We start from the raw sequence: 25,281 nt of genomic DNA, 5'->3' as shown, positions 1-25,281 counted from the left end.
AACTTTAGAAATTAGACCAACATTATAAAATACTATATTCAACCTTTTCTAAAATATAAATAGATATCTTATAAAAAATTCTACGTTCAACATTTTTCATTACCTGCTTCAACATTTGGCTAAAATGAATTCAACATTTCAATTTTTTATCTTCTTCTCCAACCACGGTAGGCGCACAATGAGGCTGGCAGCGCATGTAGGTGGGATGATGGGCAGACACGGCAAGGCCGCACGCTTGGGGTGGCGGCGCATCAGGGGACGCGTGGCGCACGCTGGGTCATCGGTGCTTGCAGGGATGGCGTGGGGGCGCTCACGGGTGGGGTCGTCGTGTTGGAGGGCCAGCGGCAGCGTGGCTATAGCACAAATAGGGGAGGGGGCCATCCAACATATAGTGCACACGAATCTTGTAGGTTTTCTGATGAGGAATGGGTCTGCAGTTGGGCTTCCTAACTTCTTTGAGGCCAATTAGCCTTTCGTTGTAGCCTAGCAAATGGCTCGCGTAGAATTGTAGAAACAAAGTTGTCTTCGACCTCTGGGCACATTCAAATCTCCCAGCAAAGTTTTCATGGCAGGACTTTTTTTTGGAGGGGTTCAGGGGCTCCAAGGATTTGGTGTTAGAGTCCCCTAGCCCCGCGCGCTGGATCCATCATGGATGCCAATAAGATGCCTTGTATTGTAGCAGGAGACACTGCCATCCAGTTGTTTCGGTGTAGGGTGATATGACCTGTCGTGTCATCAGATCAAGCGGCTCTAGATTGAATAGCTAGGATTCAGCACACCGAAACAATCACTTTCTCACTGAGTTAATTTAGGACTTCAAACATTTGGCTTCTCCAACTTACTACTATAAACATTGGCTTCGCCAACTTACCATTAAAAAAATATTGCCATCTTAATTCTATTAACTATTTTACCATTCTGACATAACTGATACATGAGAAGACTAGATTGCCCCTTATCCCAAATGTCATGGATACAGAACATGGAAAGTTATTTCTTATCTGTAAAATATTATTAAAAAGGGTTAAAATTTTAAAAAATCTCATGCGATGTGTTGCTTGCCCATTAACTAACGACGATGGCGACCATAAAGGAAGACAGCGGTGCTAAGAATGACGGTCGCAGAGTCCGGAGATAATTGTATTTTTTATTTTTTTAAAAAAGAACACCACTACACCAGCGCGGGAAAGTTCGGCGGACCGGCTTCCTGCTCCATGCCTGTATTCGAGTTCGAGGTTGTCTTGGGCGGCAGCCGCTGCGCGGGATGCACAGCCTGGGCATGGCGAGGCCGCGCGGGACGACCGTGCCAGCCGGCGCAGGACAACCGTTGACAGGCCACGCAGCTGCGGCTCTCGTTTTTGTATGGAACTTTATATAAAGGCCAAGGGAAAAGAAAAATAAATAGATTAAAAGAGCAAAATGGTAGCAAAATCAAAGCTGTAATGTTTCCCATTGCAAATTGGCAAACTGGCGAGTGGCGAGGCCAGATGTTTGAATGAAAGGGTAAAATTGCAAAAAGCTCTTCCTCACCCGCAACTCTTTCCCTCCACTCGTGCGCCCCGACCCATGCCGCCGCCGGCGCCGCCGCTCCACCTCTCCCTCCACCCTCCCTACACTCTCCCGCCCTCCCGCCGCCGCGCCTCCCGCTCCCCTTGCGTCGCGTCGCGCCCGATCGCCCCTCGCCCCGCCTCCCTCCTCCGCGGTGTGCGGCGCCCCCTCCGCGCCGCGCAGGGCGAGGAGGCGGTGTCGGAGGGCGCCGCGTGGCCGGATGGGTCTGAGGAGGAGCTCCGGAGGCTTCTGGAGCTCCTCCCCGGGGAGCTTCGGCGGCGGGTGGAGACCCACCCGGAGCTCCCGGCGCTCGTGGAGGTGGTCATGGACCTCGGCCGGCCCCCGCTCGCGCGCTTCCCGTCCGGCGACTTCCTCCTCTCCCACCGCCCCATCTCCTTCGACGACCTCCAACACGCCACCTCCCAAGTCCGTCTCAATCCGCTGCGCTTAATTTGTTACGCTTCGCGAGTTAGCGTGCTTGCTTATAGTCTGCTATGCCCTTTTTGGTAGGTTGGTGACTTTGGAGCGGACAATCGTGCCGGAATCAGCCGGACGCTGCACCGGATCAGCGCGATTCGGAACCGGAAGGGCGTCATTGTAGGCCTCACTTGCCGCGTTGGGCGGGCAGTGCCCGGGAGCGCCAATTTGCTTCAAGATTTGGTTAAGGATGGTGGGTCATTACTGCTCATCGGTCCACCGGGGGTAGGAAAGACTACTGTCATAAGGTAGGATTGGATTCACGAGCTTTGATTGTTAAGATGTAAATTTAGAAGTCAATGTTGGTGAGAAATATTGGTAGCAACTAGAATCACAAATGCTCGTGATCCAGAGTGCCAATATGTACCGAATTTGGCCTTGATTTGTTGTCTTGCCTTGCAGAGAAATAGCCCGAATGCTGGCTGATGATTACAAGAAGCGCGTGATGATTGTTGATACATCTAATGAGATTGGTGGGGATGGTGATATTCCTCACCCAGGAATAGGCAATGCCCGTAGGTTGCAAGTGCCTAACCAAGATATGCAGCACAAGGTCTGTTGCCTGAAATAACCCTTTGCATTCTGAAGATGAATACGATTGTTAGCTTCTTACATTTCGTGCATAAAGAATATAAATCAGTACTCTACTTAACTGTGCATCCGGTCAAATATTTGTGTAAATATACTGTCTATTCAATAATGCACAGTATTATATAAGTCTGCTGCATGTGAGGTGTGTGCCTCCAGGGTGCTCCCTGTATTGTCTGCTAGACACTCTGAAACTAGTTGCTAGTTAGTTGGTGTCATTTTGCTCTTTGGTGGTTGTAACTTGTAAGTGGGCAGTGTTCCCAAAGGTTGCTGGGGCGCTGGTCGAACGCAGTGACGCGATCTGAACTTGAACGAGGTACTGGTTTTGGTCCTGTTGCTATGTGTACAGATAAGGGCGTTTTGTCCCTTAAACTCTAAAAAAATAGGTCTTCTGGCCTCTTTTATAGAGGGTTTATAGCTATCAATTTGATAACTTATACACGTTCCTGGTTGAATTACCGATCAAGGTCAGCTTTCTTTGTGTTTTGCAGGAACTTGGAACCTCAGACCTTTTCCTTTCTGTTTGCTTGTATACTAGTTAACACTCGCTTACTTTTTAAGAAGGCATTGGATCAATTCATATGTACGTTAGATACTGGTGTGTTTTTAATGCAAACCTTACTGCTTATGCTAATTAACTTATTTGGTATCAATCAGGTACTGATAGAAGCCGTGGAAAACCATATGCCTCAGGCAATTGTAATTGATGAAATTGGAACAAAATTAGAGGCTATGGCTGCTAGCACCATTGCCCAGCGGGGAATACAGCTTGTTGCAACTGCCCATGGTGTAACAATAGAGAATCTGATCATGAATCCATCACTAGAGATGCTTGTGGGAGGAATACAGGTAAGGACATTCTGCATTTCATTCAGTGTCCGGTTCCCGAACCAAAATGTCGTCTTCTGCTGTTCCTGTCTGTAATTTTACTCTTTTTGGTTCTTGCTGCTTGAAATGCAACATATCAAATTTTGTATTTAAACTCAGCTTTGTAGCTGTTACATGTTCCAATTGAAGATTGTTATTTATCAGATTGTTTGCTTGTTTACAATGGAGGTTTTCAGAAAAAAGTTGTCAACTTCTAGAAGATGGAATAGTTAAAAAAGTGAGAGAATAGACTATATTTACAAATCAAGTTTTAAACCTGGTGCACTGATCAATAATATAGCCACATAGGACAACTACTGATTTTGCCATATGTGTCTGAGCGTGCAAGCGAGTTTTTGGTTCTTATAGTTTGCTTCCTAATTGCCTGATTGGTGCTTCTATGTTTTCCACAGGAAGACATTAGTTCTAAAAATCGTCAAGGCTAATGCTTAAGTGCAATCTAGCAACTAATTGTTATAGCAGACGCTCAGCTTTCTTCTCAGAAGGCACAGAAGCACTTTACCTTCTTTTCCTTTTCTGTCGTTATATGTTACCGTTTTTGTCAAAATAAAGGAGATTTCTTACTGTATGTCCAATTGTTTGTATGAAAGAGTGTCACACTTGGTGATGAAGAAGCTAACCGGAGAGGGGTCCAGAAAACTGTCCTAGAGCGCAAGGGCCCATCAACATTTACATGTGCTGCAGAGATCGTCTCCAAAACTGAATTACGTGTCCATCGTAGTTTGGAAGCCACAGTAGATGCTCTACTTGCAGGTTCTCACCGATTGTTCTATTTTCTAGCTGCATTATCATGTTAAATTTGATGCTATATTTATGATATTAGACACATAAATAAGTAACTCTGATGTCATCATGATTTACGCTTTTGTTGGTGCAGGCAAGCCACCTAATGTTGAAATTCGGAAGTTGGGTCCAAAGGGATTGGTGCAGGAAGTTTCCGTGCAAAAGGAACAATCGCATATTGGTCTTTATGAAGATGCAACTCAATTTGACGGCAATTCTCTAAGGAATGCCAGAAGAAGTTTGGACTCTGCATTTAATCTTGATTCTGCTGAAGGACATATAGAGAAGTCAGATGAAGCTGAGTCAAGCTTGAATCTATACGCTTATGGGGTATGGATTTCTTCAATAGTTCATTCTTTTGATGCTCTAGTTTTATGAGCAGTGTGCCCCTTTACCTTAGTAGGTAGGTTCTCTGGATAATGTCTTTGTATATAGAGGGCGGCAGAGTGCTGTTTTCGGTAGAGTGGCATTTTCTGATACTTAAATTGACTGCCGTCGGTTATATATAATAGAACTATTCAGGTATGGTAGGTATGTAGCACTCAAGTACGTTGAGCTGGTCAGTTACTTCTAAGCCTCTATGATATTGATCAAAAGTAAAATCTTTGCTGTTGGTTATATATAGTAGGACTATTAGGGTAAGGTAGGTATGTACCATTGAAAAGTAAGCTGAGCTGGTCAGTTGCTCGTAAGCCTCTATGCTACCAATTATCCTTGATGATCTTTGTTTGGAAAGTGTATCGGAAGGTTGCTATTGTGGACTGGTGTGGGGTGCCATGTCTTGTGACTTGCTCTAATCCGCATGCTTGCTTTTCCAATTTGTTTGGGTACACAATATTGTAAAAACCTAATCCAGTTAACTTGACTGTCTTTCTTTATTTGCATATTCCCTCTTGTCACTGCAACAGTAGTGATAATAACCTATGTTCACCGAGTTTCATTAGCTTTCATTTCTTCACCCAAAGTTTTTTCGTTAATTTTTCAGTACTTAGTTTGTAACTTATTGGATAGGCTGTTCTAGATCTCCGAGTCGACTGCCTTGCAAGCCATTAAACAGCTGGAGTTGGAGGACGTTGTTGCTTTAACTTACAATATCAGCGAAGCTGATGCGGTGATCGCGTTGCATTCGAAGCTCAAGAAGAATTCTCAGATTCAGGCTGTGGTGAAATCTCAAGATATACCGGTTTTTTTTGTGAAGGTTTTATCTGCACATTTTTCATTTCCGACCCCAGTGCCAATTTACTCTTTTATAAGTACTAAACTTTTTTTTCCTTATGTTTGCTTGCTGTTCTTCACAGACAAACTCCCTGTCACAAATCACTAGAGCACTCCGTGCCCTCGTCGACGATCACATGGACGAGTTGATAGATTATGAGGACAAGGAAGAAGCGAGATCATCAGAGGAAACTGATGCTCTGGAGGTACATCTTTCATTCCTGCACAGGTTCCCCCTCCTTTCTAGTGTTTTCTGAATTCCGACCGCCCTCACCGTAACATTGTTACTCGTCCCGAATCAATCCTTCAACAATTGTACCAGGAGGCGAGGCTGGCAATCGAGCAAGTGGTGATCCCGAAAGGCGAGAGCGTGCAGCTGCTGCCGAGACCGCCAAGCATCATCGCCTCCCAAGTGGATCTCGTCGAGAGCTTCAGCCTCGAGTGGGAGGTCGTAGGCCAGGATCTTAACTCCCACCTGAGAATCCTTCCACACTTCACGGCCAAAGAAGCCACCGGCGCTGAGCAAGGAACCGCGGCCGGGCTCGCCGACTCAGGGAGCACCGATGATGACACGGATGATCACACACACCAGAACGGTATCACCAGGCTACCTTTCCTCCCTGATTAGAGGGCATAACCTTTTCAGTTCGTTGGCTGCAGGCTCTGCCGTTGCACCTGGCTGTATATTCCCTTCATCCGGGGGTAACTTAACTTTCATCAGAAAGCACTTTGTGTTTACGAAAGTGGATAAGAGTGCTGCTCTACGCGTACAGATCGAATCCGTTGCGAATCAGAACCCGAAAACGTCGAGGCCGTTTCACGTCTTTCCGGTCGAGCTGGTGACGGTACAGTCATCATCTTCATGCATCTCTTTGGAACCTCCTTTTTACGTACAGAGTCATCTTCATCCATTCTAACATACTGAACAAGGTTCTTTTTTTTTTTGAAAAGCACGTACGACTGAACAAAATAGGCATGATATAATCTGGTCACTGCATTTCTCCCATCAGCTAGTGGCCCAAGCTCCCATTTTTGTACCAGGCCAACCATGCCATTTTGGCCATTCCTACGCACAACATAGTACGTACTGCAGCATTTTTGGTGGGTCCCACCACACTGCCTTAAGGACTTTAAACTACTCGTGGCAGATGATGCCCTTTGACTCCTGGTTGCATCCAGACATCATCAGCCGCTTGAAGCGCCGCCCTTCAAGAGGCCCATGCGCCTCAACCACACCCTAGTCGGGTCCCTCCCCGGCCGCCGCGTCCGGCGCCCGCTGGCCGCCCTCGGGGGCCGGAGCTCCGTACGGCGAGAGCAAAAGGCTGCCAATGGCCGGAAACATTGGTGGGCGGACAGGACGGGACGCATTGGAGCGGAGGAGCCGGTAGTTGAGCAAAGAAGGTCGAGGACGAGGAGGAGCCACGAGGGGAGGGGCCATGGCGGCCACGCACGACGAGGCCTCTCAGCGTCGCCGCCATTGCTCCGCCGGGCGTATTGAATGGTGCTCCAGTGGGAACTGACACGGATCGCGGCCTAAACAAGCCATCGTGCTCTCGTGCGTGCATGAACGAATCGGGTACGAAAAGCTCGTCCAAACTCGAAATTAAAAAGGCGGATCGAGAGGACTCCAACCGTATGTGTTCGTACCACTACTGTACTCGCCTACCAGGCTACGCCACTGTATGTACCTAGGCGACTATAGGTTGGTTCGTTCTGGTGTACGCCGGTAGGAAACTGTTGCTGGAAAGTGCTTCTTTTCCAAAGGGATCGAGTTGGAATGGCATTGCTAACTGGTCACCATCTTTTAGTAGTAATGGTGGAGTTGTACGTGGAGAACGAACTACTCTCTCGTGTTACTCGTTGCCGAATGAGCATAGAGAAACAGAAGGTCCACAGATGGGAGAAGATCCGGATCCAGATCACGGCGACGGTTAATTCGTGCGAGCTGATCTGGCCGGCAGCCGGCTCTCGATCGAGGAGAGCTTTTAACCGACTCCTCGCGTGACGTCACGCCACCGACTGACGGTTAGAATGGCTGACTGGCCTGCCTAAGTCATCGTCCACTAAGCATCATCAACAAGCATGTGTATATCCAAAGAAATATAATCCGCTGAAAATCTGATCCAGAGATTCCAGAGGGCCAGCAGTACCATCGTGCAAAAAGAAAATGGAAATTAAATTAAAACTAGACGATCGAGAGCCTATATGCGCAACAACGAACATGGCTTAAAAAGTCCTTTCGATTTTCCTGAGCTCACCATCGACCGTTCAAGTGCGGCACACAGGTATCTCCACCTCCACCATTGTATTGCATGCAGCAACCAACCAGCTCGATCACAAGGCGACGAGCCAACGACAACCTGCGAACGACCAGGTCGGGCGCCTATAAATCCTCGACCGGTATCGTGTAACTGCCAAGCAATCCAAGCTGCCACCACGCAAAGCTAGACGATAGATAGCCACTGCACATCCTAGGATTCCACGAAGACCTCGATCGACGACGACACCAATGGCGTCCAGCTCGAATACGCTGAAGCTGCTGGCCTGCGCCGTGCTCCTCCTGTCCGCCATCTCGCACGGCTGTTGCGAGACCGGCGATAGCCGGGAGATGGTGATCGTCACCGGCCGGAAAATGCTGGTCGAAGAGGTGACGGTCACTGCGGCGGGAGTGCCGCGGCTCACACGCGCGGCGGCGGCGGCGGCGGCGTACTCCGAGTCGAAGAGGTCGAGCCCCGGCGGGCCGGACCCTCAGCACCATTAAACCCTCGGCTCTCGCGCCACTTGTGTTCTTGGCTTCCTGCCCGGCCGCATCGTGCATGAATCGATTCAGTTTCGATGCGGCACGGTGTACATCTACGTTTTGCCCGACAAGTCGCCTCCCTATAGTCGATGATAATTGACGTTTAGGACGACGGCTAAAATAAAGAGTGTAGGGAGTAGTTAATACGTTCTTCGTTTCCAGTGTTTTGTCTATGGTCTTACGAGAAAATGTTTCGTATGATGATGAAGCATGCAACAACAGAAGCCTGGTGTGTCTTTCCATTATTTCAATATGTAATTTGGGAACAGTAGCTCCCGTTTTGTAAAATGCTGAACCTCTTGTTTTCCTGAGCTTGCAATCAGCTCTGGGAAATGAATTTGTGGGGATCCTCTCCCCTATTACACCTAAAAACATGTTTCATATGTTTATGGAGGGATACCAAGAGAGTCGAAAGGGGAGCAAGGCCAGAAAAAAAAAGATCACCCGCGTCGTCCCGAAGGGCGACATGGGTGGCACCGCAATCCCGCCGCCGGCCCTCCGTCTCCACCACCGTTGGTCCCCCTCCCTTCCCACCTCCGGCATCTCGCCGGAGGCCGGAGGGAGTGGGGATCCATCTCTCTAATAAGTTTTAGTAGATCGAGTCCAATTTTAGGGTTTAGATTTCTCCATACCGCGGTTCGTGATATTGGAGATTTATTTCCTCCTCTTTTCCGGCAACGACAAGAAGGTAGGGTGGATTTAGTCTATCCATGGCGACTCCAATGAAGATGATGGCGGCAACTACGGCGTCGGCAACTTCCTTGGCATGATGAAATGGACAATTAGGTTTCCGGATGGCGATATCGAGGCAGGGATGATGCTGCCGTCGTGAAATAATTTTCTCCAGCCCCTTCTCCATTTTGTCATGGTTAGATCCAACCACGATGAAAGGCTTGTGAGAATAATTCTGCCCCTTAAGCTGATGTTGATCAGTCTTGGGTTGGGTAGATTGGGATCAGTCTCTCTTCTTCATCGGTGGCAAGAAGAGGAAGAAGAAAGACGCGAATAAGATTTTGCTCGGTCCAGCCTACAACGATGTTAGTCGTCATGTTTTGGGCGCTTGTTCTCAGCCTGCTTGCTGAGCGTATGCCTGTACGACCTTCTATACGAATCTTTATACATGTTTGAGATTGAGATTTGGAGTTGCATGACGCGTGAGTACAATAAAGATGAAGAGCAGTACTTGATTGTTCTTAAATGTAATTTTAATTTCTTCAAGAGTGTTGTGTGTGACATGATAATGTACTCAGCTTTGATTTAATACAATTCTTCCTTTGATCTAAAAAAGATACCAAGAGAGTCGTTATTATAACACAATATTTTTACATTATAACACAATATTTTTACTCAATGCTACTGATTATATGCTTTGAAAAGGAAAAATATGTGATTGTACCGTACTCTCTTCTCTTCGTTCTAAAATATATGATATTTAGAATAAACTAATTAATTAGTATAAAATAAACTTGTCCCAAGCTTCGATGGCTGGCAAGAAGTCAAGAACTAGAATCTGGTGACGACGCAATGCTTTGTGAGACGAGAGTGGCGTGAACGGAATGTCCAGCTTGGGATTCGTCTTGATATTGCTTTGGGGCAGCACATATTTGAGTTGGGGTTGGATTTGGGATCGAGTGAACAGTGGTAACATGGATAAAAACGTTTTTTCAACTGCATTAATGGATTTTAGTCCATGTAAACAAACAGAGCAGGACTAAAGTTTAGTTGATGGATTAAAGAAACCAAACACCCACATAATGTTAATGAAAATGAATCACTACATTTGTCATTGATGCAGGTATCATTTATCATCTTAATTAAGTGAGCTAATAAATACTAGCTTAATTAACTTAAACTAGCATGTAGACTCTAGGGGTGTTTGGGAGACAAGGGCTAAACTTTAGCCCTGTCACATCGGATGTTCGGATGCTAATTAGGAAGACTAAATCTGAGCTAATTACAAAACTAATAGCAGAACCCCTAGGCTAAATCACGAGACGAATCTATTGAGCCTAATTAATCCATCATTAGCGAATGGTTACTGTAGCACCACATTGTCAAATTATGGACTAATTAGGCTCAATAGATTCGTCTCGCGATTTAGCCTAGGGGTTGTGTAATTAGTTTTGTAATTAGTCTAGGTTTAATACTCCTAATTAGTGTCCAAACATTCGATGTGACGGGGGCTAAAATTTAAACCCCTCCTCCCAAACACCCCCTCTGCATTCTCCTCCACGAATAGCACAACTTTGAAGATGTGCTAAGGGTGCATATGCTCCCCGATTCCAGTACGGCAAAATTAAAAATTATTTTTACGTCTCTCCGAACACCATAAGCAATTCAAATATTTTTACGTTCCTCCAGTTCAAATATTTTTATGTCTCCCCAGTTCACAGTCTCTTTAATTCCGCAAGTGGCTCCCCAGTTCGCAAGTGCCATTAGCTTTCTCTAAAGAAAAAATGACGTGGGAGAGTTATGGTCGCGGTTCCAATTCTCTTCAGTTCAAAAATGACGTGGGAGAGTTACACGTACTCCGAATCAAAGTTCAAATCAAAGTTCACAGTCTCGTTCCGCAAGTGCAAGTGCCATTGGCTTTCTCTAAAGAAGAGTGACGTGGGAGAATTATGGTCGCGTCAACGTACTCCGAATCAAGGAGGTCGAGTCCTAGCATGTTTTTTCGACCGAAGTCTTAGCAGGGCAAATTTTTTTATTCCAAATATGTTTAATTCGTTCGTACAGGGTTGAATTTAGATCTGTTGGATGATATTTAGGTGCACTAACCACTATAGAGACCCTTTCACGAGCCATGTCGGACATGGAGCACCATTTGTCCCTCGCTCTCGCGCTCCTTCTTGCTGCCCAGAGGATCGTGGATAAATGAATTCCAGTACGACAAGATTAAAAATTATTTTAACTCTCCTAGGTGCCAATATTATTGAGCACAGGGAGTTTCTGTTCTGATATGTTTGTCTACATTTTTAGGATAAAGTGTTTCACAATGTTTACCTATGAGAACATTAATGAAAATTATAGTTGTTATAATATTTTCACCCGTTATTATTATGTTTAGGTTCGTCACGATCTCTCGATCGGGGAGAATGGCCACGGCGTAGCGTGCAAGCAACAGCAGCCGTTCGATGGCACTATGACAGGTCGTCACGATTTTGAGTGTCACGAGCTCTGGTTCGAGCAATGTCTGATGTCTCTCGGACGGACAATCGCATCCGGTGCACGGCTTGGGGGCTCCTATCTCGCTCGCTTCCGCTAGCCGGATAGCGAAGATAGCTTAGGCCCATCCGGCCATCTTCCTCTCCCCCCATCATCTTCTCCGCGAGCTCCACCGCCACCCCCGTCCGCCATTGCCCCAGCCAGCTGCCGTGCCGACCACCTACCAACCGCTGCTGCCCGTCTAACCCGCCCTTCCTAACCTATTGGCCATCTTCGGTCCCGCGCTAGCCACCGCCGGACCTTCACACCGCTCCCGACCCCCTCCTCTTCTATAGCCGCCGGCCATTGGAGCCCCCAAACCAGCAACCCCAAACACTAACCATAATCTCGCTGCCGCCTCCACCACTACCTCAGCCAGCAGCTCCCCCCACCTCCCCCCTGCCTGGCTCTCACCGGTGCGCGTGCGAGCGGCGGCATGGTGGAGATGATGGGGATCGTGTGGCCTTCATCGGTCGCACGAATCTCAAACATCGGAAGTCAAGTTGCTTCCAGACTTCTGAAAGGTATATAGGTTGTGATTGGTATGGTGCACCAGTGGGAGCTGGCTAAGAATAGGACATGAACAGTCCAAGCCTGGTTTAGCAGATACAATATCGCGTTTGGTTGCTTGACTTAGCTTAGCACGGACTGTGTGGCTGTGCGAGTGTGTTTGGTTGGCTGACTACAGTGATGCGGTTATCTTGAACTAGATGAAAGGTGAATTTACCTTGAACTAGATGATAGGTTCCCGGGCTTGCGCGCGAATCAGCTGATAGGTGGTGGTTTACGTTTTGGGGCGTGTGAAAAAGTTGCGGATGGTGGGATGGGTCATGCCGTCATGGGCCTCGTGGCTGGTAGGCAAAGGAATCAAGACAAACTTCCAGACTCTTCGCCAAACCTTTTTTTTTTTGTCACAGAGGCGAATGAAAAATTTGCCACGTATTGGCAAAGTTCATCACATTTTCGAGGCACGCCAAACAATTAAACAAAGAACTATCGCGTGCTGATAGAAGAGAAACAAACCCGTGGGCATTTATTTGACATTTTTTTAGGTAAAAGAATGAACCGGAAATAAACTTGTTACAACAAAATAGAGTTGGTGCGAATGAATTGCGATTCTAGACATCGCTGCCCTTGAGCTTTGAGCAAGCGAACACGCCACGATCCTACACCTTCATTCGGGAAGGAATTTTATCCTGAACATATCGTAGGGACGCGGATTGTCAGAGTCGACACGGAACTGAAGCTGTCATCTTCTCCATCCTCAGTACTCAGCCCACTCGTCATCGTCCTCGAAGGACTTGGCCGGGTCGTCGGGGTCCATGTCGCCGAAGAGCGGCAGGTCGGCCGGCAGCGCCTCCAGGCTGAGGTTGGCGTCCTTGAGCGCGAACACCACCTCCTCGAACAGCACCCGGTTCCCGCGCGGCGTCAGGTGCAGCCCGTCCCTGCCGACGAGAAATGGCGGAAAAATTTGAGTTCTCCATCTCCATCGTGTTTGTCAGCAACTGAGCTCATTCTGTAACAGAGTCAGAGTCACGGGCGCGTACCTGAGGAAGCACTTCTCCCAGCCGGTGAACTTCTGCATCCTTGACCAGATGTCGATGGCCCTGATCCCGCACTGCCGCGCCACCTCCACGCACGCCCGCGCGTACACGCCCGCCGCCGCGTTGGTCCGCTCCGGCAGGCCGGAGTAGTCGTGCGCGTACGGGTACCTGCACATTCGTCAGAGCGGTGTCGGCGGCCAATGCTGGTCGATCGCTCGAGACGGCGGTGGCGTGATGAGGATGACGGGGGCACTCACCGGCGGCGGCCGTCCTCGTCGATGGGCGGCGGCGTGATGAGGATGACGGTGACCCCGGGCCAGCGCCTCTGGAGCATCGCGCAGATGGCGCGGAGGTTGTCCCTGTACTCGTCGACGGGCACGTGCTGCGGCGCGCTGGCGCGGTCGGGCAGCGCGGCGTCGTTGGCGCCGAAGCAGACGGTGACGGCGGCGACGGCGCCGGCGACGGTGGCCACGGCGCGGGCCGCCACCCGCGCCGCCCACCGCGTGTTGTAGCCGCTGTAGCCGCGCAGCACGACGTCGGCGGAGCGGGAGTAGTGGTTGGCCATCGACGCGCCCCACCCGCCCTCCCCGAACGCCTCCTCCGTGATCGAGTCCCCGAACAGCACGATCGACGGCCGCACCATTTCGCGATCACAAAAAGGTCAGTGAGGGCTCTGAATCTGGTCTGGTCCGGTATGATCGGGATCGTCATGGCCGCCTGCGTGCCTTTATATAGAGGAGAGCGGCGGCGCGCATGCATGGCATGGCAGGCGACGCCACGGCGGCCATTGCACGCAGGCAGCGAACGAGCGAGGTCGGTTGCTCTGCTGTGTGCTGTGCTCCGCACGGCAATCATGTGGGCGCTCCCGTCACTTGGTGCGTCGGTGTCACGCGCCCCCCCGGGTGCCGGCAAGCAGGTACGCCGCCGATGTCGGCGGCGGCACGGCGTGTTGGCGTGTTCCGGCAAGTGGGGCGGGCGTCACGCGCGGTGGCTGAACGCTTGCTTGGGGAGACCACGCAACCACAGCCACACAGGCCCGGGCGCGTCGCTCCAAGCGCGGCGGGCCAGGCCAAGAGGGGATTCGGGGGGAACGTGCACGCACCTGAGGCCCCTGTGGGCCGGCCCGTCCGGAGTTTCGCGAGGCCGTTCACACAACGGTCAAAGCCGCGAGCCCGAGGCACGGCGCCATGTCCGTGACCACGAGCGCGCAAGTGGCCTGCCTTGGAGGAAGTGCCGGCCGGCGGCCAGCCGTTTTTGCTGCTGCCGTGGGCGGATCCGCGCATCCACTACTACTACGTGCCAGGAGGCATGTTTTTGTCTGTTTGCTGCTTCAAACCAGGCCCAGGAGTACAGGACGTGCGGATCGCGTTTCTGCTCCAGCCCACCTGATTGATCGTTCGTTATTCCACCTGGCCCAAGTTATTTCTGGGCCGGCCTACGTAACTAAAGAAAAACTATGCTTTCATGGGGGAAAAAGAGAGAAAACACTAGTAGTGAGAATTGGAATCAGGGGACTAACATTTATTTGTTAAAAAATAAGCATGTGCTATGGATGTACTGAATATGTATAATACTACAATCTACTTCACAATGTGGCTGTTTGGATCAGCTACACATTTTTTTTTAATATGGTTTTCATAAACCGTACTTGATCCAAATTCCCCTAAGATTTATTTATAATCTACTCCCTCTGTTTTAAATTGTAAGTCGTTTTAGTTTTTCTAAATTCATAAATATTATTATGCATCTAGACATACACTATATCTAGGTGCATAGCAAAATCTACATCTAGAAAAGTCAAAACGAACCTGTAATTTGGAACGGAAGGAATAATTGCAGGTCACAACCCTCATCGTCAGTCTCTCAGAGCATGCGTGCGTGTGTGCTCCTTGGTCCTGGTACAGGGCGCGAACAGCTCGTCGGAGAGGACCGGTCAGAACGAGAGGTACGTCAACTTCAGCATCACCAGCTGGCAAGGAAGCTTGGGAAGGTATCGATGCAGCTGATGACACAGATGATGTTCCCCTGCAGTTTTGCTTCGGTGCGGAACCATGGTTGCATTGGGACAGCAGCCGGGCACAATGTTTGTTCCTGGCACCTTCTGAACCATGGGATCTCGTACATTCATCCGTGCCTCGCATCGTGGCAGCAGCCGTAAAAGCCATGATGCTGACTCGCGAGCCAGCCATGGCGAAGATACGTGACGATTTGGTGAAACGCAGCGATCGGCCTGCCTGTGATCATTGAGCGTCGTCGACGCTGCAGTCGATCGTCGCACGTCAGCTCTCTGAACCTCCTCCTGCCCATCGAATAGGGCACGACGGCAACCTAATTAAGTGACGTAAATCAAGGACGGTCGATGATTTTTAGCTTCCGCTAACCTCGTGTTAATACTACGTCGATGGCTCTGTGCCTCTGTGTATCTGCCAACGTGTCACCTACTAATGACCCAACCCAACCCAACCCAACCCATACAGGGCAGGTTCAGACAAGCTTCAGAGATCACTGAAGGAAAACGCAGTCTCTGCTCTGAGCACAGATTTCAGCCCCTGAATAACCACAGACCGGAATGATAGATCGAGCATTGATTCTTGGGAGCTCAGGTTGGATCGAGCATGGGCCCCCTGTGGACTTTGAGTGAAGAAGAAAGACTGATGAATGCTTTGGCAGCAGAGGCCAGAGGGCACGGCCAGCGTGCCCCCTGGCTCAGCTTCGCTGGAGCGAGCAGCGACTCCGAGCTGCTTCCGAGGCGGTAATGGTGGGGTGGCGCTTTTATGGCGGTGGCTCGGCGCGGAGCCGTCGGATGCGGGATCGGACGGCTCATGCCAAGACCGCCGGCAGGTTCCAAGTGCGTCAGGGCTCAGGACAGGTGACAGTGCCTGTGATTTGTCAAAGACTGTACGGCCGACGGGTTCCAACTTCTGAACCTGCCCGTTTGTCGCTGTTAGGAGTGGCTAATCGTCATCAGTAACTGGGCGTCATTTGGTCTAACACAGTTATCATGGTTCACCATTCAGTGTGGATAAGGATTTCCATTCCAATCAGGAAAGTTACTGGTAAAAGATTCCAATAGCGTCATGATGCATGCCAAGGTTGCCTGGTTACCACCCACTGGGACACGGCTCTCCTGCCCCGTCGTACGTCCATATGAAATCTCGTCCGGTAACGTTGCTCCAAAGCTCCAGAACGAATATCTCGTCGAGAAGGGGATAAACATCGAAGCCTTGTTTAGTTACCCAAAGTTTGGAGGTGCAAAATTACTGTGCTAGTACTGTAGCATACTGTAGCGTTTCGTTTGTATTTGTGAATTATTGTTCTAATATTGACTAATTAGGCTCAAAAGATTCGTCTCGCAAAGTACAACAAAACTGTGCAATTAATTTTTGATTTCGTCTACATTTAGTACTTCATGCATGTATCGCAAGTTTGATGTGATGGGGAATCTTCTTTTTGCATAGTGTCAAAGTTGGAAGTTTTGAAGGAACTAAACATGACCTGAGAGAATTACCTACACAGCACTCGAAAAAACCGAGTTTCCTGTATCGCACCGAAAATTTTTATTGTCCCTTGACATCCAAATTTTTCTTTCATTCTTTCTTAGCACTTCCGTCAGATCTGCTGTTAAGTCTAACCTAAAAAGATATTTTTACCTCTCATCTTATGTAATCTAGCGAAATATGATCCATACAAGTGCACATTCTAAATAAAAAGACAGTTTTGCTCATTAAGCAGCCGCATTAAGTTCTAGTAAGTATACAGATGCACATAATTTTTCTTAGATTTGAACATGAACCATCCATAAATATTAAATAGAAATAAAAAGTTGATCCTCTCATTCGAAAATCCAGTATCAACAATGCACAAAAGGTGATAATTTCAAACAGTTAATTAGGTTCACATGAGCAACAGGAAGGTTTATATGCATACCTTACAATCAATCAAGTTCACAGATACACACAATCAAGCCAACATTACAATAGGTTCACATACACCACATTTGATTCAAAAGAAAGGCATATGCAAATCATAAGCTAAGCCTTCTTTTACTTTTTGTGCTCATTGCAGGACTAGCCGGATCTTCCCATTTTTTGCTTCTTGTGCACATTGCTGGACTATCAAATGGTAGCACCAGATTCTTTCCTTGTTTTTTAGCTGGTTGCTTCCTTTTCCTTTTGGCCTTTGCCTTCACAGGTGCAATTGTTTGCTGAGATGTTTGCTCACTAGACACAGGAATGGGCTCAAGCTGATTTGAGCCACTTCTTGACCTACAAACATGCAGAAATAATATTCAGAAATAACACAAGTGTGGCACTAAAAATTCAAAAATAAAAACAGCTAGACATTACCTTTTGAAGCCTATAGATGCTGAGTTGGTAGATTTTCCCTTTCTCACAGCTGCAGATTCCAAGCTTTGGCTAAAATGAGAAGGTACTTAGAATAATTCATGGCGGGTTATTATGTAAGCATGAGCATAAGTGTTCATCACTACTAACTTAGGTGGAAAAGACATGGATGATGCTGGTAGTTCATCACCCTGGAAAGGCACAATACTTGTCTCAGATGATTTGGTGGTCTTTCTCTTCTCTGGTGACCCTCTACATGAGCAATAAGAAATTAAACAGTGAACATACAAAATTGGATAAAATTAATTGTGTGAATGTAAAAAGCTTGTCTTGCAAACACCCAGGGTATCCATACACCTAGGCCCTCTACATGAAATCATCGACTGAACAAAACACAATTGAAGTAATCTAATGTTTTAGGATTAAGAGACTGACTCTATGGGTATCTACTCTGAATTTCGAACTGAAGCAGCAGATTGGCAGTGGGGTGCAATGTGCCACTTTGCTTGTGATTTTGAACTCAAATACTCAAACAAAACAAACTCAGAAACCTATGTTCATATTTATATGCTAGTTTTATCAAGGAGATAATAATAAGATATGGAGCAAAGTGCTAGGCATGTTTGCCAAGTTTTCACAGCATCGTCCTCACTGGCGTCCACGCATACAGGGTATCCATCCGCGCATACAGGAGATAATAAAAGCTTGTCTTGCAAACACCCAGGGTATCCATACACCAAGGAGAAAGCAGTGTGTAGGACACCTCTCATGGAAGAGCCATAACAAAATGAACGGTAGCTGAAGAACAGACCGAAGACAATAGGAAACCAAATCAAAGCTGCAGGCAAGAACCCAGGGTATCCAAAGGCAAGGCTGCCCCCTCATCCTCGACCGAGCCTACCCCTGCCCCTATGTGGCCTCGCGGGACCCCAGCCTGGCGAGTGCCCCTTGCCTGCAGCTCCCTATGATGATGGGGAGGGGGCTAACGGGCGGCGCCATGAGCCTTCTTCAGGCCTGCGCCACCCGCAGGTGTGGCCGGTGAGCGGCGCCACCTCCTGTGGATCTAGGGTTTAGGGAGGGAACAGAGGAGAAAGAACGAGGGAGAGGGATGGGGTCGGGGAGAGACGGGCGAGACAGGGGTCGGGGACGAGCGGGTCGGGAGGGGAAGTTACGGGAGGTTAGGGAGTGTATTTTAACAGGATGATCTAAGATGTGACGGAAGTGCTAAGAAAAGAAAAAAGAAAATTTTGGATGTCAAATGACAAAATTTTAGGAATTTTTTTTTTCAAGTGCTATATATGGAATTCTCTCGTAAACATTCGATTTCCTCTGACCGGTACACGTTCCAGCTCGTGGCATTCATGATTCATGTAGCGGCCCCCCGACAAGAATGGAGAGGGTCGTTGGGGAAATGGAGCTTTCAGTGACAGGAACACCGTAAGCTACAGTACTACAGTTACCGAAATTCTGAGACCAACATTAGAGTCCAAAGTCCAAACTGATCAGCATATGATGAAGCGTCTAATGTCAAGCACTCGACGTCAGTCGTCAGTGCTGTACCTGTACGGCCGAATTGATCAGCTTTGAAGCTACCCAAATCAGCTGACGTCGTATCTCCAACTGTCTTGTTACTTTCTCCGCCCTAAAAAAAAATTGCAACTCTCACTTCTCAAGAAGTCAAACAATTTTAAATTTGATCAAATTTGTAAAAAGTACTAGCATTCACGTCTCTAAAAATATATTAGATGATCAATATATTGATATTTATTTTGTATATAAATGTTATTATTATTTGGTATAAATTTGGACAAATTTAAAATTGGTTGACTTCTCACGAAGTAGAGTTGCATTCTTCGTGTTGGTAGCAGTCCAGCAATCATGCATTGCACAGCTCTGAAGAACTGACGGCGAACTGTATGCTGGCACTTCAACATCGTGCCCCGGCCCTTTTAACAGACTTATTCATTTCGATCACATGTTCGGAAGCTGGAACTGGCTCCAATAATCGAATGCACACAATTCAGGTTGCAACCAGTAACAGCATCCCTTTAGTCTCGATCATCGGTTGAACGCAATCAAGTGCCCATGTTCATGACGCCAACAGGCCACCGATTGGATTAGCCAATGATACAAGCATAGAAAAAACTGGACAAAATTGGGACCTCTCATGTTTGTGCATATGTTTGGTGAGCAAAATTGGTTGGCACCTGATTGCGTCCTTTCAAGAAAGAATATCCAGAATGAGCATCTCATATTCTGATGCATGATGCACCGTGCTCATGCGTTTCAGCAGTTCATCATCTCAGATGCTGCAGTACAGCAGTAGTAAATCCTCAGTGCTTCAACTTCTTTTTCCTGAACAAAGATTTTCAGTATAATTTTAACTCAAGATTTTTTTTAAAAAAACTAACTCAAGAATTTCAAGCAAGTGGTATACATCTATAGATAGGACCTACATCCTTACTGAACTACTGCAGCATTTAAACTGAATTATCGCTGCAAGCAAAGCATTAGGTACATACTCTGAAAAACAATCCAGAAATTAAACTCCCATTAAATCACGAACCAGAAAAATTCAGGCGGCACACACAGTACGCACACCAAACGCGCGAGGTTGCTTCCTGGACACTCCAACAGCAGCCCCAAATCCGGGGGTTAGAAAAGCGAAACGAATCAGGGCCTTAGGCTCGCGCGCCGGAGGTTATATTGGAAGGTTCGCGCGCTCGCTTGCAAGACACATCACATCGACGTCTCAGTCGCCGGCCTCGACAACGACGGCTGGCTCTCCGGCATTAGTCCACGGCCACGCAGAGCTCGTTCGTACTGGAGCGCCATGTCGTATTGCAAATCATGGAGGGAGGCAGCTGTAGGAATACGTAATGTGTCTGGGCTGGTACCCTAGTTGTACTTAGTGGCGGAGCCAGCGGTGGGTCAGGGGGCTGAAGCCCCCTGCCCATCCAAAAATAATGGAGCTCCCCTTGAGTCCTCCCTCCATTTTTGAGGAGAAAGGAGGAAGAAGAAGAGGGAGGAAGAAGAAGAGTCCCCTAGGGGTTGTCCTCTACAAGGGTTTAGTATCCTACATGAACTTGTACACCTTTGCCTTGACTATATAATGAAATCCTTGGCAACCCTATGCATATGCCGTTTCGCAATACATCTTACATGGTATCAGATAGCCTCCCCCTCCAATAGAATCAAATCAGCGCATACGCTGAAAATCTCAAGTTGGCGAAATCGCTGAAGATCAGACTCAAGTCGGCGCATCCGCTGAAGAAAATATGAGCCCGTTCAATGGCTGCTGTCATATTCTAGCTGTCAATATTTCTTTTTCAATTTTTCAGGATATTCCTGCAATTTTTATTATTATTTACAATTTTTAAAATTTTTCTTTGTGCAAAGTGATGTATAATCAACACAATACATCCACAAGTTATGGAAAATATATTTTCATACATGTACAACAATGTATAATGTTCAAACTCTTCAAAATGTGGTGTAGCCAAACATGAATTGTAATTGACTGCTACCTTTAATTTCAACTACTGATTTCATACACATCCAAACAGCAGTATTACCATGAACGTCATTTCCATTTCCACTCAGCTTTAGCATTCCTACCTAATGCAATTCCTCCACCTAAATATCTACACCCAAACATAGCCTTACAGAAGCGAACGCTACCTGCTCCGCGGCCGTGCCCCGGAACGGCTCGAGTTGTTGGGAGTGTTCTTGATCGTTTGGTGACCGCGTGTGCATGTACAGGCTCCAATTATCGATGGCCAGAGGTTGCAACCGATTAAACAAAGTACAGTGGAGCAATTGTTTTAGGATTAGATGTGGATTTCTCCGATTCTGCGATGATGTGTATAGCTTTTCTTGGAATGCGTGTGGCGGATGAATGAAGGAGCACGGAACCTGATCATCAGTCGTTGAAAGACGAGACGTGCGTTGACGTCGGTCTCTCATGGTTGGACTAACCAGCCAGGCAGCCATGCGGATAATCTTGTTAAGATACTTCCAAGTTGCTGAATTTCTTTTCTTAAAAAAATATCTAGTTGATGGAATCTGAAGACTAATGCTCCCCATTTATCTGTCTGTTCGTGAGGTTGACAGAGAAGTCACAACACTGTGACTGATGATAGCGGATGGCGGTGGCGGCTCTAAAGTTTTTTTTTTAACCAGGAGAGCTATCTGTTATATTAAAAAAGAAATAGAGTCCACACGGATCGAAACAACAAGCGGTTCTGAAATGCTGAGTCAAACAGTCTTCTGACGACGATGTGCTTTATGCTAGACCGTTAATTTGGTTACAGTTAAGCGCGGTTTTCTCCCTCTCTGGATAATCCGCAACTGCATCGGCGTGGCCTACCTGGTTGTGCCAAGTTCGCTGAGGAATTGACATGGCATCCGCCTGCCCGGCCGCTGCGAACAGTGGCTAGTGCGCGTCGCTTCCTTCGCTCCACGTTGTTGGAGTTGTTGAGCCCTAGCTTTTGACGTTCAGGTGTAGGTGTCATGGAGATTGATCGAGCACTGCTACGAATGTAACCAACGATTTCAATGATTTTTTTCCCTCTTAACTGTAAAGTCATATCAAATGCAGCACGTAGTGTTGGCAGATGCTGCCCAAGACTCAAGATGCTCTTTATATTAAAAAAAAAAGAATCAAGATGATGGCCTCCCTGTTGCTGACATTGCTGCTTGACCTGCTGCTTGTTGCCTGAACCGGGAAAGCAGGATAGGAAAGCAACGTCTAATTGACACAAACAAGAGCACGCCCGGTGCTGTTCAGCTGGCTGATGGACGTAGTTGTAAAAGTAGTCGCTAGCCTGCTTTGCTTTCTGTTCAATAGCCGCCTCAACTTTTTGGGCTATAAATCCTTACAACTACTACTTGACAATACTGAAATGGTATGAAGCCGTGAAATGTGGACTTGATGATGCTATCTCCATGACAGAGTCTGGTTACCTAATCAAGTTATCAAATTATCGATTTTTGGTATTATGTTAAAGTCAACACGAATTGAAGCACCACAACATTTTTTTGTTAAAAAAAATGAATGTTGAGGAAGAACAAGGAGGAGATAATTTCATTTCAGAGTTTCTAAAAATTGTAAATCGCTTCAAGTTCCTTTTTCTTTATTTGGGAAGAACTCCTCCAGAATCAAGAGCATCAAAGTTGAATGAAGGTGTATGAGGTGTCAATTGCATAGATTATAGAAGTTAGTGGAACATGATTAGGGTAAAGCCAAAGGTGTTAGTCTCAATAATGAAATGCTCCTACTAGACAGGCATCAAACACGGCTGGTCCAACTCGAACACAGTATACTATACGCTCGCCCATACTCCATACGTTCAATCATTTTGCTTTCATTAGACAATAGATTAGGACAGGAGGAAATATCTAACCCACATTTTCATGAACAGTGGACTAGTATTTCTTGTAGCATCAGTCCATCTCAATTGACCATGGAAAATTATATAACCTTTTTTATTCAAATTTCATTTTTTAAAAAAGATATGTGATACTTGCAGGGGACGAACAAGATATCTTCACACCAAGCCGAAAATGACTCGAGCCCGGATGATGTTACGGCGCAGACAAGAACCGCAACCACTTGAGCTAACTCAGCATCTAATGCCAAAAGTATACAAGCTTCTCTTGTAAACAAAAGATGCATCTTAAAAACTGAAAAGTAGTTCCCAAAAGAAGAGCAGGATCTGATGTTGATATGATGAAACATAAGAAGAAAAAAAAGAAAAGAAAAGAGGGAGAAGAAAAGCAGCTCAAGTTTCTCCAAGAAGAAAAAACAAGAAAAAGAAAAGTAGTTCATGCATGCACACCAACCGAGTGGTAGTAGACTAGTAGTACAAGTTGTTAAGCACGTCGAAGGAGACTGACACGAGGTGGGCTAATGGCGCAACAGCTACACCCCAACCCACGCCATTAACGCCCTCTATATAAGCAGGCAGAGCCCTGCGAACCTCCTCATCAGCCGAACAACCAATCGCAGTGCTAGCTCGTCGAGCACTCGCCAAGACACCAGCAATGGCGGCTCGGCTTGTCGTCGCGTTCCTCGCCCTGTCCTCCGCCTGCTTCCTGGCCGTCTCCGGCCAGAAGTACAACGCCATCTTCAGCTTCGGCGACTCCATGTCTGACACCGGCAACCTCTGCGTGAACGGCGCTCCCGCCGGCCTGACGCTCACCCAGCCCCCCTACGGCGAGACCTTCTTCGGCCGCGCCACCTGCCGCTGCTCCGACGGCCGCCTCGTCGTCGACTTCCTCGGTAAAATTCCTTTTGTCTTTGCACGCGTTCTCCTTTTCAAACGCGTCGTTTCCCTCCAAAAAACAGAGCACCCTCCTCTGCTCATTCTTCTCTGTCGTCAACGGAGACGAACGTGGCGCTGACGTGGCATGCTCCGACGTGTGCAGCTGAGAAGTACGGGCTGCCGCTGCTGAAGCCATCGAAGCAGGGCGGCGCGGACTTCAAGAAGGGCGCGAACATGGCGATCATCGGCGCGACGACCATGGACTCGGGCTTCTTCCAGTCGCTGGGCATCGCCGACAAGATCTGGAACAACGGGCCCCTTAACACCCAGATCCAGTGGTTCCAGCAGCTCATGCCATCCATCTGCGGCTCCACGCAGGGTACGCACGCCATCAACGCCACCCCCGCCGACGCCGGCGCTCGCCATTAAACCTCTCCTGCTGTCCATGGTCCAGCCTTCCAGACGGCCATTAACAATCCTGAATTTCTGACAGCCTGCAAGTCGTACCTGTCCAAGTCCTTGTTCGTGCTGGGCGAGTTCGGCGGCAATGACTACAACGCCCAGATCTTCGGCGGCTACTCGCCGGAGCAGGCGAGCGGGCAGAGCGCGACCATCGTGGACGCCATCGGCAAGGGCGTGGACCAGCTCATCTCCCTCGGCGCCACGTCCATCGTCGTCCCCGGCGTGCTCCCCGTGGGTTGCTTCCCGATCTACCTCACCCTGTACCAGACCTCCAACGCCGGCGACTACGACCAGTACGGCTGCCTGAAGCGCTTCAACGCGCTGTCGAGCCGCCACAACCAGCTGCTCCAGGCCAAGGTGTCGAGCCTGCAGAGCAAGTACCCCGGCGCCCGGATCATGTACGCCGACTTCTACAGCCACGTGTACGACATGGTGAGGAGCCCCGGCAGCTACGGGTTCAGCACCAACCTGAGGGCCTGCTGCGGCGCCGGCGGCGGCAAGTACAACTACCAGAACAGCGCGCGGTGCGGGATGTCCGGCGCGTCGGCGTGCTCCAACCCGGAGTCGTCGCTCAGCTGGGATGGCATCCACCTCACCGAGGCGGCGTACAAGAAGATCGCCGACGGGTGGGTCAGCGGGGCCTACTGCCACCCGGCCATCGGGGCATAGAGGGACTATTGAGCTCCGGGAAGGAATCAAGGGTTGGATTGGATGGCTACTCAAGTTAGGGGAAAGGGATGGGGTTGTTAATTGTTTATTTTCTAGCTGGAAAACAAGAAGATGATCTGTGAGAATGAATAATCAATTAAGCATAGTTTTCTTTGTGTTCATCACGCGACAGCAATGCGAACAGCGAATGCCACTTGTGTAGTGTGCGATTGGGAGGCTATTTATGCTGTTCATAATATTTTCGTAAATTCGGCTGCAATTCTGGACAGTGGACACTAAATCATTTTGTTTTTGAAAGACATGACGTGCACAAATCATACTGGATACCACTCAACCCTGCACTTTCTAATAAAATCCAGGCACGCAAGGTTTTTTTTTTGTGTTAGGAAACAATGCTTTGCCGAAGACACCTGGATTTCCGGGTTACAAAATGTTGTGGCGCACCCTATTTTCAATGAACTGAGGAATCCATGGTAGCATGGCCCCATTAGAAA

General features: G+C 48.0%; 5 protein-coding genes across 5 annotated transcripts; 3 read left to right on the top strand and 2 right to left on the bottom strand.

The window, feature by feature from the left end:
• Positions 1–1,566: 1,566 nt before the first annotated feature.
• Positions 1,567–6,271, top strand: LOC101770681 (uncharacterized protein ycf45). Its single transcript, XM_004964750.3, has 9 exons — positions 1,567–1,974; positions 2,059–2,273; positions 2,428–2,578; positions 3,271–3,462; positions 4,092–4,254; positions 4,379–4,614; positions 5,306–5,482; positions 5,583–5,705; positions 5,822–6,271. Exons 1-9 carry the CDS (start codon positions 1,567–1,569, stop codon positions 6,125–6,127), a joined length of 1,971 nt encoding a protein of 656 aa, XP_004964807.1. The 3' UTR covers positions 6,128–6,271.
• Positions 6,272–7,931: 1,660 nt separating this feature from the next.
• Positions 7,932–8,589, top strand: LOC111256936. The gene has a single exon (XM_022825653.1). It carries the CDS (start codon positions 8,009–8,011, stop codon positions 8,258–8,260), a length of 252 nt encoding a protein of 83 aa, XP_022681388.1. The 5' UTR covers positions 7,932–8,008; the 3' UTR covers positions 8,261–8,589.
• A 3,923-nt stretch (positions 8,590–12,512) lies between these two features.
• LOC101769874 (GDSL esterase/lipase At5g45920) lies at positions 12,513–14,570 on the bottom strand. The gene is made up of 3 exons (XM_004964748.3): positions 13,305–14,570; positions 13,051–13,215; positions 12,513–12,948 (listed from the first exon to the last, which is right to left on the bottom strand). Exons 1-3 carry the CDS (start codon positions 13,688–13,690, stop codon positions 12,768–12,770), a joined length of 732 nt encoding a protein of 243 aa, XP_004964805.1. The 5' UTR covers positions 13,691–14,570; the 3' UTR covers positions 12,513–12,767.
• Positions 14,571–16,897: 2,327 nt separating this feature from the next.
• On the bottom strand, positions 16,898–18,565 carry LOC101769474. The gene is made up of 4 exons (XM_004964747.3): positions 18,343–18,565; positions 17,541–17,642; positions 17,394–17,462; positions 16,898–17,312 (listed from the first exon to the last, which is right to left on the bottom strand). Exons 1-4 carry the CDS (start codon positions 18,387–18,389, stop codon positions 17,072–17,074), a joined length of 459 nt encoding a protein of 152 aa, XP_004964804.1. The 5' UTR covers positions 18,390–18,565; the 3' UTR covers positions 16,898–17,071.
• A 4,792-nt stretch (positions 18,566–23,357) lies between these two features.
• LOC101768785 (GDSL esterase/lipase At5g45910) lies at positions 23,358–25,007 on the top strand. Its single transcript, XM_004964746.3, has 3 exons — positions 23,358–23,673; positions 23,820–24,035; positions 24,150–25,007. The coding sequence occupies exons 1-3, from the start codon at positions 23,436–23,438 to the stop codon at positions 24,785–24,787; spliced, it is 1,092 nt and encodes a 363-aa protein (XP_004964803.1). The 5' UTR covers positions 23,358–23,435; the 3' UTR covers positions 24,788–25,007.
• Positions 25,008–25,281: the final 274 nt, after the last annotated feature.

This window comes from Setaria italica, chromosome IV (genome assembly GCF_000263155.2).
Source record: "Setaria italica strain Yugu1 chromosome IV, Setaria_italica_v2.0, whole genome shotgun sequence".
NCBI classification, from domain to species: Eukaryota; Viridiplantae; Streptophyta; class Magnoliopsida; order Poales; family Poaceae; genus Setaria; species Setaria italica.
This window is presented reverse-complemented; position numbering and strand designations above follow the sequence as displayed.

Coding starts and splice junctions, on each gene's coding strand:
- LOC101770681 (XM_004964750.3), top strand. CDS start 1,567: ATGCCGCCGCCGGCGCCGCCGCTCCACCTCTCCCTCCACCCTCCCTAC. Junction 3,463..4,091: donor TGCTTGTGGGAGGAATACAG/GTAAGGACATTC, acceptor TTTGTATGAAAG/AGTGTCACACTTGGTGATGA. Junction 5,483..5,582: donor TACCGGTTTTTTTTGTGAAG/GTTTTATCTGCA, acceptor TGTTCTTCACAG/ACAAACTCCCTGTCACAAAT.
- LOC111256936 (XM_022825653.1), top strand. CDS start 8,009: ATGGCGTCCAGCTCGAATACGCTGAAGCTGCTGGCCTGCGCCGTGCTC.
- LOC101769874 (XM_004964748.3), bottom strand. CDS start 13,690: ATGGTGCGGCCGTCGATCGTGCTGTTCGGGGACTCGATCACGGAGGAG. Junction 13,216..13,304: donor GACGAGGACGGCCGCCGCCG/GTGAGTGCCCCC, acceptor ACGAATGTGCAG/GTACCCGTACGCGCACGACT. Junction 12,949..13,050: donor TGGGAGAAGTGCTTCCTCAG/GTACGCGCCCGT, acceptor TCTCGTCGGCAG/GGACGGGCTGCACCTGACGC.
- LOC101769474 (XM_004964747.3), bottom strand. CDS start 18,389: ATGGCGCCGCCCGTTAGCCCCCTCCCCATCATCATAGGGAGCTGCAG. Junction 17,643..18,342: donor ATCATCATAGGGAGCTGCAG/GCAAGGGGCACT, acceptor TTGCTCATGTAG/AGGGTCACCAGAGAAGAGAA. Junction 17,463..17,540: donor TCCATGTCTTTTCCACCTAA/GTTAGTAGTGAT, acceptor TTCTCATTTTAG/CCAAAGCTTGGAATCTGCAG.
- LOC101768785 (XM_004964746.3), top strand. CDS start 23,436: ATGGCGGCTCGGCTTGTCGTCGCGTTCCTCGCCCTGTCCTCCGCCTGC. Junction 23,674..23,819: donor CCTCGTCGTCGACTTCCTCG/GTAAAATTCCTT, acceptor CGACGTGTGCAG/CTGAGAAGTACGGGCTGCCG. Junction 24,036..24,149: donor CATCTGCGGCTCCACGCAGG/GTACGCACGCCA, acceptor AATTTCTGACAG/CCTGCAAGTCGTACCTGTCC.